The sequence below is a fragment of the Emiliania huxleyi genome, assembly GCF_000372725.1.
Source record: "Emiliania huxleyi CCMP1516 unplaced genomic scaffold EMIHUscaffold_83, whole genome shotgun sequence".
Classification (NCBI taxonomy): Eukaryota; Haptophyta; order Isochrysidales; family Noelaerhabdaceae; genus Emiliania; species Emiliania huxleyi.
In genome coordinates this window covers 162,826-173,348 of record NW_005195801.1, presented here as the reverse complement: position 1 = coordinate 173,348, position 10,523 = coordinate 162,826, and the positions used below count along the sequence as shown (strand labels likewise).

At 64.6% G+C, this 10,523-nt stretch overlaps 3 protein-coding genes across 3 annotated transcripts; 2 read left to right on the top strand and 1 right to left on the bottom strand.

The window, feature by feature from the left end:
- Window positions 1-1,519: 1,519 nt before the first annotated feature.
- EMIHUDRAFT_359489 (hypothetical protein) lies at window positions 1,520-2,145 on the bottom strand. Its single transcript, XM_005758911.1, has one exon. It carries the CDS (start codon window positions 2,120-2,122, stop codon window positions 1,562-1,564), a length of 561 nt encoding a protein of 186 aa, XP_005758968.1. The 5' UTR covers window positions 2,123-2,145; the 3' UTR covers window positions 1,520-1,561.
- Window positions 2,146-4,731: 2,586 nt separating this feature from the next.
- On the top strand, window positions 4,732-5,067 carry EMIHUDRAFT_219019 (hypothetical protein; the record flags this gene model as incomplete). Its single annotated transcript, XM_005758910.1, has 1 exon — window positions 4,732-5,067. The coding sequence occupies one exon, from the start codon at window positions 4,732-4,734 to the stop codon at window positions 5,065-5,067; it is 336 nt and encodes a 111-aa protein (XP_005758967.1).
- A 771-nt stretch (window positions 5,068-5,838) lies between these two features.
- EMIHUDRAFT_465846 (hypothetical protein) lies at window positions 5,839-7,498 on the top strand (the record flags this gene model as incomplete). Its single annotated transcript, XM_005758909.1, has 5 exons — window positions 5,839-6,178; window positions 6,303-6,843; window positions 6,921-7,029; window positions 7,103-7,213; window positions 7,283-7,498. The coding sequence occupies 5 exons, from the start codon at window positions 5,839-5,841 to the stop codon at window positions 7,496-7,498; spliced, it is 1,317 nt and encodes a 438-aa protein (XP_005758966.1).
- Window positions 7,499-10,523: the final 3,025 nt, after the last annotated feature.

Here is a 10,523-nt window from a genome sequence, read left to right as displayed (position 1 = left end):
GCAGCTGCCTCTGGAAGGCACCGAGATGTACCTTTTTCGCGCAATGGTCAAAATCAAGGTTTTGTAACGCGAGCTGTGCCACAGTGAAATGGAACTAGCCACTAGCCGTCTTCCACATGGTCCCTCGGGTCCCTGCTGCTCCTAATCTCTTCGTACATCCTCCTGCTGATCTCCGCAAAGTCCTGTTCCCTCCCTCGTCTCGCCCTGCGCGTCTGCTCCGCCTCACCGTCTTCTGCCCTGCGTCGTCTGGCGACGGGTCCTCCATAGTCGGTCGAGGTCGCCGCCCTCCTCGTGCCTCTTCCCAACGTTCCCTCGGCGGCCGATGCCGTCTGCTCCGGCTCCCCAGTCCCCGGGTCTCCCCTGCTCTCGTCTGCGCTAGTTTCTGCTTCGTCCTCACCGGCGTCTCTCCTCTTCCCTCTCCCCTTCTTGTATGCTTTGCACATCGCGTCGATTCCTGTTCGCGTGAGCACCAGCCTGAAGCCCGCCCAGCATCTGAACCGCTCCCTAAGTCGAAGGAGCATCATCAGTCTCACCCACTTCGCTCTCTGCCCACCGTCTCCGCTCCCTCCCGCTTGAGCCGCCGTCGCGGCCCTCGTTCGTCCCACTGGCTGTTGGCCTCGGTTCCCACGTTACCTCCATTATCCCTCCTCCTCCGCGACTCCCTCAAGGCTGGCCGGGCCTCCTTCCACCCAGCGAAGAGCTTCCTCAGCCACTCGATGTGTTCCTCTCTCTTCATTATGCGCGCCGTAGCCTCATCATTGAGCTGGATCCACCTCTGCACCGCTCCTAGAATTAGACAGTCACTAGCCAATACTATTTTGAAGTTCATATATGAAAATACCAACTTGCCTATGTGCACGTCTCCGCGGCGGCGGCCCGGAGGGGGCCCGGCGGAGCGGTCAGAGCAGCACTGCGCCGGCCGGCGAGCGACTCTCGACTATAGTACGGGCTCTATTGGAGAGCCACTCTGCAAGTGGTGTGCGAGCGTGTAGCCTTTAGCGTGCAGTCGGCCCCTCTCCACGGCTTTATCTCTCTCCTGAGTGAGACTCTCTGGGACGTGGGACTCTGTCGGTCTCGGTGCGTGAGGTCTGAGAAGGCTCTGCGCTCTGCCGGCTGGTCGCCGCGCCGGGCGACGCTGGGCAGAGCGCTGCTGAGCGGGTGCTGCGCGCGCGGTTCGCCGCGCACGGCAGGCGCGCAGGGCGCAGCGAGGGGGCAGGGGCGACCTGCAGAGCCAAAGGCTGTGCACCGAGAGCTCGCGCGTGCGCGGACCGCGGTGGCCCGGTGCGGCGTGGCCCCCAGCGAGCAGCGTGTGTGTGCTGTGTGGGGCTGTGGGTGTCCGCGCGCTCTTAACCGCTGACGACCTGTGTGTGCGCGCCCCTCCTGTGTATGCGCGGAGTGCGATGGCCGATGCGATGCAAATTCGCCTGCATAATTAATACGCGTGTGTTTCGGTGTGAGAGAGCCGGGCGACGGCACAAGTCACAACGTGACGAGAACGTGCCGCGACATCAAGCCACAAGCGGAGTCTGGGGCCCGTGAGCCGTTTGCGCGGGACGGCGACTCAAGAGATGGACGGAGAGGGAGCGCTCGACTGGTACTCATCGCGCACGAGCTGCGCCAGCCGCTCGGTCGGGCCGAGCATGGCGCCGACGAGGCGGTGATCCCCTCCTTCCACCACCTCGAGACGGAGGCCCTTCCTCCTGCAGAGGTCGACCACCCGCTCAAAGGGGACGGTGTCGTCGCGGTCCCCCTGTACCACCAGCACGCGCGCCGCCGCGGCCGCCGGCAGCTCCGGCTCGAAGGACGGCCACGCCAGGTTCCACACTCCGCGCGCGCTGATGGCCGGGGCGAGGAGGACCGCCGGTCCCGCCCAGTAGCCCTGCTCGATGCACTTGAGGGCGACGGCGCCGCCCCACGACGAGCCCACGACCACATCCGGCTTTTCGCGCCGCAGCGCCACCTCCATCAGCGCGACGCAGCGACGCATGGCCACACGCATTCGCCACTGCAGGAAGGGCACGAGGCCCGCGCTGGCCAGCCCAGCGACGCTGAGGCCGATCGACCCGCCGGCGTACCGGGCCGCGGCGCCGAAGGAAAACACGTAGGCGAGGCACGCCGCCATCGGACCATTGCGCCGCAACGGGTTGTACGCAGACACCTGCTGGTCCGGCGCCGCGGTCTCAAAGCGCTCGGATAGCCAGCGAGCCTTGCTTCCAAACGCTCCACTCTCGAGACCGTGCATGAAGAGGACGCGAGGCGGGCGCGGCGTCGCGACGGAGGTCATCAGGACGACGCGGGCGGCGAGGTTCGGTGAGGCAGCCGACGAGCGCGCGAGCATGTGCATACACGTGTTGGTTCCCGGCAAAAGAGAGAAAGCGGATATCAAACAAGAACACACCGCACTCTCTCACATGACAAGCGATCCCACGTCACTACGTGCCTCCCCGTCTTTGTAGCCTGGCGTTTGTGCCCCGTTTGTGCCGCGTCCCGTGCCCCCGAGTTCGTTCATTTTCCCACGTCAGCGAACAACAAAACTGCTTCCTCCATGACATCTGCGTCTTCGACGGCGTCGGCAAGTCGCTCATCTACTCGCCCGAGGGCGACCTCTCGTGCGCGCCGGGCTGGCTCCGGGGCTCGCCGGCGCACCGCGACAAGGAGGGCAAACCCACGGGGCGAGTGGACTGCTTCAAGGCCGTCGGCACCTTCTTTGGCGACCCGGAAGCCTGCAAGAAGGAGCTCACCGCGCACCTCAGGAAGAAGCTCGCGCCGCTCGACGTCATCGACACGATCGTCGACACTGACTGCGTCACGAACACCTCGCAGCTCCGCCTCAACCTCGTCCAACGGATTGCCTGCGCAAAGACCAAGTACATTGCCGGCATCACGCCGCCCAATGTCGCGTGCGACGCTCTCGAGTTTGCGCACAACCGCATCCGCAAGTCCTTTGAGAGCATTGCTCGCGCCGACGCCTCGCCCCAGGCGCTCCGCGACCTCGCGTGGCTCCAGGCGCAGCTGCCGACCGAGATGGGCGGGTGCAACATCGACACCGCCTTCTCGCGAGCCGACAGCGACTTCTCCATGTCGCTCCTCAAGAACTGGCGCACCCTCGTCGCCCACAACCCCGACTTCGCCCACGACGAGGGAGGTGCGTCCAAGTACCCCGCCATCGCCGCAGCTATCGCCACCTACGAGTCCGCCCTCTCGGACTGGAAGGAGGTGTGCGAGAAGCGCGCCGCCCGCGACAAAAACAAGTACTACACCGTCCGCGGCGGCTACCTGACTGAGTTCTACCCCCCAAGAGCGTCCCGCTCCCCGAGCCCGAGTCCCTTCCAGCTACCGACGCGATTCTCAATGGCACTTGCAAATCCACGTACCCGCGGCCGCGGGCGCTCGCTGCCATCAAGAATCACAAGGACTGGTACGCGCACCAGGAGCTCGTCAAGGCGCGGGATGTGCACGTCAAGAACAACCCGTCCCTCGGAGACAGCGCTGTAAACAACCGCGAAGCCGCGCGCTTCGTCTCCGCCTCAACGCCTTTCGCCGGCAAGGCCTTCGATGTCCGTGTCGACGGTACGTACGCCACCGCCCTCTCCTCCGACACCCTCCAAGACGAGCTCCAGCGAAAGCTCGGCCTTTGGCTCTCCGCGGCGCTTCCCACCCTTCGGGTCGCGCTCGAGCGGGGCATGCCAGTCGATTTCCTCGGCGACTACCTTTACAACAAGGCCCACCACCGGCGGCCCCACGACGGCGTCCTCGCCGCCTGGGCGGACGCGATGCGCGCCCCGGCCAACGCGCCGGTCGTGCACGGCGACAAGGAGAAACCAGAGCTCACCCGGCAGTACAACGAGGGGTACATGGTCGACCTCGCAGAACCCCACGCTCGGCCGGGAGGATGCGATGAGGTGAATGAAATCAAGCTCTGGACGCCCCTCCTCAAGACCTCCTCGCCGGGCGTTGGCAACGCCTCGAGTGGCGGCACGCCCGCCTCCGTTGGCCACTCCTACGCCTTCGGCAACACCGAAGAAAAGGCCCGCCGCCTAAACATGGGCTGCAAGGCGCGCGGGCAGCCCGGCCAACCCTTCGACCACAAGACCGGCCACGGCTACGTCAAGGCGCATCGCGGTTTCTACCACGACGCGATCTTTGTCAAGCGCAACAACTTCAACCTGCTGCTCCACGAGACGTTCGGCGGCGGCTTCTCGCCCACCGCCGTTCTCAAGCTGCGCCGCCTCGCGCGCAAAGTCGCGCGCGGCAGCGTTGACCGCACGGCCTACTCGCCCAAGTACTCGCTCTCTTTTATGTCCCACCATGCAGAGCGCATCTCTCTCTCTGTTGTGCGAGGCGTGAACCGCGCCATTCGCTCTCACCTGGCAACCCTGTCTGCACGTCTCGCGCGCGCGTGAACAGGGCTCCAGGCCCCAAATGACGTGTGAGTGTTAGAGTTGTTTGGTATTGCTAAAAATCTCTCTCTCGTCAGCGATTGTGGGGACTACATGATTACATGAAGGGTGGGGGGGGCCGTCCGCAGAGCTAGGCGGCGCGGGCACCCCCCACTGGGGCCGCCGAGCGTAAGAAGCCGTTTGCCACTTGCTTGTTCTTGACCCAATTGGCACGCGCTGGGGAGTTGAGCAAAAGCGCGCAAAAGACTTTTTGTTTCATTCGATCAGCCTGGAGATTGCAAACTGCCCGGCGCCGCGCTGCTGCCGCACAAGGCGCCCGCTGCACCGCTGAATGCGGCTTCCGACCCCGAACATCCTCGGCGCGGGCGCAGCCGGCGCCGCGACCGCAGCATCCGCCGCTCTCCCTCCTGCGTTTGCGCCGTCGCTGGTGCCGGCTCTGCTGATTGCAGACGAAGGCTCCTCTGGAATGGTGATTGTGATGAGCGTAGCGGCGGCCGGGGTAGCAGGGATTGCTCTCGCTCTCGCATCCATGCTGCTCGGCAACGCTTGCTTCCAACCGACCCATCCCGGCCTCGCCGCTGGGACCCGCGCTCTCCGCGGTTCTGCGGGCTCACCGACCGTGTCAGAGCCGGATGCTTTCGGCGCGGACCTCCTCGGAAAGGGCTGAGCTGCCGCGGCTCGGAGGAAGAGTGGTGCGCAGGGAGCCCCCAGCGGCATCCCGACGTCTCATCGCCCATGTGACTTGCATGTGCTTGCAGCCTTCCCGTGCGTGACCAGCGGGTGTTGTGCATCCCTCGTGGACTTGAGCCGCCCCCTGATTCACAGCCTGGGGGGCGGCCTGTGACAGTCTCTCCGCGGCGTGTCTGTATACTGGGGCTCGCGTCGCGGACAGCGCCGCGCTCGCAGTGTCGCGAGGATGCGATTTGTGCCATGCAGTCACGGGGCACGCCGGCGAACGAATTTCGTGTGGTATTTGTGCCACTGTCGTGTCCGTAAACACTGTACCCCTCGATGCAGGAAAGTCTAGTCAAAAAAGCAGTCGTCAAAGCCTCGCTACCTCTCTCCTGCCGCGACATTGGTCATTGCCCACCGCCACCGCGTTCCCGCGATGTGACACTTGACAGCTAGTGCTCACACCTCACTGCTCAGTGCACAGTGCTCACGGTGCGGTGACACTGACAGTGGAAGTACTGGCTGGAAGCTGGGAAGAGAGTGGAGGTGGAGCAGGGTGCAGGCAGGCTCAGCTCTAGCCCCGGCTGCGAGAGGGAGGAGCTCGCGTGCTCGCTGCTCGTCCGTTTTTGCCTTCTACGGGACGGGGCACGCGTGTGCCAGATGCGCAATAGCGCGCGCCTTCATCTCAGATCTGATTCGTATCCCACAGCTGCATCGAGCTGTTCACGCGCCCGCGCTGTTTTGACGGCCGTTTCGCCCCAGCGCGATGTCGGACAAGGCCGAGGCCGTCTCCTTCCTGCAACGGCCCAACGAGAAGGGTGTCTCCGTGTACTCGCATTTGACCGATGTGCTCGCCACCATCCTCGCTTCCAACCCTGCCGATGCACTCGGTGCGTTCGAGGCCCTCTCTGCAAAGGTCAAGTCGAGCTCCTTTGACCCTGCGGCCGTCACGGTGCCACCGCCGCCACCGACCACGGCGCCAGAGGTGCCCGACAGTGGCTGGCTGGAGAGGGACGCGGCCCTGCTCAAGCCGGGCTCCGAGGACGAGGCGGACGGACAGATACCCCCCTCTCTCCTCGACGATGCGCGGCTCCTCGACGCCGCGGGTGGGCGTAGAGATGTGGACACTGTTGGCTCGCACGGAGAGGAGGGCCAACGGCGGGACGAGCGCGGTGGATCTGGGTCTTGCCATCCCAGCCGCCGCCTCCAACCCCTACCCAACCCGCTCAGGTGCGAGCCTGTCACCCGAGGAGACCTACCGTGCGCACCTCTCTCTCTGCGCGCTGCAGCGCACCGCAAAGCTGCAGAGCGTGCGCTTCTTCGGCAAAATCCTCGGCACCGCAGCGGACTACTACGTTGCCGAGGCGAGACGAGCCGAGCCGCCCGAGCCGCCCGAGGCCAGCGAGCCGTCAGCGACGCCGGCAGAGGAGTATGGCTCTGGCTGTAATGCGCTCTCGTACTTTGTGACGCCGGAGCTCGGTGGCACATGGGAGGAGCTGCCGAGCGTCACGCCAGAGGCGATCGTCGCCGCGTCGCGGACGCGCAAGTTCTTCACGGGAAGCCTCGACGCCGACATCTGCTGCTTCCCGCCCTTCCCCGGGACGGAGCGGCACTACCTGCGCGCGCAGCTCGCCCGCATTGCCCATGGCACGACGCTCTGTCCATCGCACAAGTACGCCCTCAGCCCGGAGGGCGCCGTGGAGCCGGCGGACCCCGAGGCGGAGGGCGCGCTGCCACCACCAACCAGCTCGCAGCTTTGCGAGCCCGCCTCGTGGCGCGCGCCCCGCCACCACCGCCATCGCCGTCTCGCGGACTCGACTTCTGACGCCGGCGACACTCTCCCAACAGGCGCCACAAGAACATGGGCATTCTCGCCATCGGTCGCTGCACCAACCTTCCGAGTCCCGAGGAGGCGGATGCCGACGCGCCGCCACCGCAGCTAGAGCCGGAGAAGCCGGTGTCTAAAGCACCGACTTTCAAGCTCTCTTTGGCGGCGTGTCCTGACGACCGGACGCGACCCGCCCTATCAGGCGCTCCTGCCCATCGAGGCTTCAGACTGGGCGCTGGTGGGGCCCGCGGCCCTCGGCGGCGGCGCGGCGGTCGTCTGGTCGCGCTCGCTTCGTTGGCCGGGGGCCATTGCGGTTGTTCCGCCGAGCGGCAGGGCCCCACCGCCGCGGCGCCCCCAACCGGCCTCCCTCCTGCCGTATCAGGTGAGCGAGGCCAAGGAGGGCAGATATGCCAACCTCTACCTCGGCTACGGCCACCCGGTGGCCGCCGGGCCCATGAGGCCCTCGCCGCCTCCGCCCATCGAGGGCGACGACCCAACGGCCGAGCCGGTCGAGGCCGAGGACATGCCGCTCGACGACGAGAACGCCGCCGTCCGCGAGGCAGCAGAGGCTGCCCTCCGAGCAGGAGCGGAGGAGTGAGGGCGCGCTTCGAGAGACCTGGTGGGAGTATGTGGTGGAGAAGGGTCGGTGCAGACCGCGGAGCGAGGTGAGACCGCCTGCAGAGCGAGGTGTGGCCAGTGATTTACTGAGGCACAGGCGCGCGTGTTTTGCGTGTCTACATATAGAATTCGGAGCCTCACGTGCGTCCGAGGAGAGGCAGCGCCCGGGGCTCCGTGGATTCGGCCATCACCAGCGGGTGGGAGGGTGAGAGACAAGCATATTACCGCCCTCTGAGCACTGAGGCGGCCGTCCGAGCCGGAGTCCTGTGAGTGTTCTGAGTTTGTTTCGCTCCACTTTCGGTCAGTCAGAGCGCGTATATAGTCTCTATAGAATCTTAGAATGATAGAGGTTACTGGAAGAGCGCCGTTGGCACGACTTTGCATGTTGATGTACAACACGGCTCTCCCCCGTCCCCGACGACTGGCGACGCTGCGTGGAGACTCATTGCGAGCGCACTCTCCCTGCGGCTGAGCCTCTGCTGTGTGCTGAGGACTGACTGCTGTGAGCGTGTGGCCTGTGTGCTAAGTGCTCTTTCTGCACTCTGGGTGGACTCTCTAGACTCTCGACACTCTGGTCCCGTGGAGACGCAGACGGCGCGCGTGAGCCGCGTGGAGCGTATGTATGTACTGAGCGTGGTCCGTGGTGCGTGGAGAGCCGTGGTCGCGTGGTGCGTGGAGGCTGGAGCACACTGCCACTGAGCCATGGGCGGGTAGGGCGCCCCGCGTTGCCGCGTAAAGTAGGGAGCAGCTGCTAGGGGGGCTAGGCCTAGGGGCGCGTGGGGGAGAGTGCCTGGGTGAAATTCTCAAAAAGGTGCAGCACTTCTAGCCAACATCGACAAAAGTCCCTCAGCCCCGCGGCGAGCGGGAGCAGGCGGACATCGCTTCCAGGGAGGGGGGCGCCCTTCTCTGCACACCACATGCTAGGGGGGGGGTCCGACCCCCCCCAGAGGCTTCACCACATGCTAGGGGGGGGGTCCCGCCCCCCCCCAGCACCTTCACCACATGCTAGGGGGGGGGTCGTGGCCGAGGACCCCCTAGAGACTCGTGGTCAGACCCTCCGGGCCCTTGATTTTACGCCTCATTTCGCAGCATTTTCGAGGGGAAAATCATCTTTTGGAGCTACATGAGCCTTGAGACTGGTCAGATTCTCCAAGATATTGGTCTTTCAGCCACGATTTCACAACTTTGGGGGCAAAATCGGCTCTCTGGCGGCTATTCCTAGCCCACGAACTGCTGGGGGGTGCCCACCACATGCTAGGGGGGGGGGTCCGAATGCTCAAGCCCCCCGGCGCGTGGGGTCCGAAAGAAAATTTAGGGTTGGGGTTCCCCTATGCCAAAGAATTCTGAGAGGATTTCGCACCGCCGTTCGTTCCCGTCTCTCAAAGCTGGTTACACCGTCGATGCGCACATCGAGGCGCTCGTGGACGAGAGAGACGTCGCCTCCTCTTTCGTCCCGGGGCACTGTTCACGCCGGAAGGCCCGTACACTGCCAAGTACATTAGCCTTCATCTCTCCTACCGCCGGCCGGGAGTGCAGCCGCCCAGTGTTGAATATTTACCGGTATGGGAGTTTTTGGCTAATCAAACCCTAGGCCTGAACTAATCAAAAAGTGGTACGGGATACCAGTTGCCTCACGGAAATCAAAGCGAGTCGGAGTGCCTTCTTGGTGGCAAAATCGGCAAAATCGGCAAAATACCGGGTATTTTGCGGGTATACCTGGAAAAACCCGAGTAATACCCGCACTTTTGCATGGTTTCGCCCCCGGGACCACACCGACAGCCGCTACAACTAATGAAAACCCCGCATACCACTTTCGCATACCACTATACCATACCACTCCAAAACTAATCAAAATATCACCAAATACCGGTCTCATACCGGTAAATATTCAACACTGCAGCCGCCACCAGTGAGATTGTCCTCGACGTTCGCACCTGCGAAGTAATGAACAACAGGCAGTGCGTCATATGGCGCTATGATAGCCCTGCGGTGGACGTCCTCGACGCAGACGTCACGAGGCGGAGCTCATCTGCGCGGCGCAGATCGCCGACTGTCTCTCCCTCCCTGCGCGAGTGGTTGCACCACCCTGGATGAGGCATCTGGGCTGGGGCAGGGCCGTTAGTAGAGGAGGGCGACTGAGGGCGCGAGGCCGCCAATCGTCAAAGTCTGCTGCGACTGACTGTCGGTCACTGACTGAGCAATGAGCAATCGCATCGGCGGTTTCACTCACGCTCACAATCGGGTTACATCCAGGTCTCTGTGTGGGATGTGCTGGGGGGCTGCCCCCCAGTCGATTGCCGCATAGTTCGTCGATGTAACCCTACCAGAAAGCTGTATTCACACCTACCCTTCCAAAAAAGAAATGTCCCTGCTTTTGTCGAAGATCCGGCGGGTTTATCGGAGCATCACCCAGTGTGAAATTCAGACTGTCTCGTGTCTGTCTGTAAAGTTATATATGTACCGACCACCCCGACCCCGCCGACCCGCGACCGGCTCGGCATCGTGCTGCCTTTGTTGGAATGGTGCATGTCTTACGCAATCCGCTCTGGCAGTACTCCACACACACTCATGTCTGTCCCCACACCTCTCAAGGCCCGTGTGGCCACAGCTGCGGGTCGTGCTGCCTCGCGTTGTTCGTGGGGCGAAACGCCATCGCCGCCCGATCGCCGCGCGTGCCCTTCTTATGGTTGGCGACGTCCCGGATGTTGAGCGGCGTGAGCCGCGGCGGCGGCGGCGGCAGGGGTATGCTGCGGTACACAAAGTGCGGGGCGCGGGGCGGCGGGGGCGAGGGCGTCGGCGGCGGAGGCAGGCCATCGCCCGCCCCGAAGCCTCCCCGCACACCTCCGAACCTCCGCGACGGCGGCGGCGGGGACGGGGTGGGCGGCGGCGGCGGGCGCGGCGGCGGCGGCGACGGCGAGGGCGGCGGTGGAGGCGAGGGCGGCGGCGGAAAGGCGGGCGGCGGAGGCGGCCGGGGGCGGGCGCGCGCGGCGCGATGGAGGCGGCGG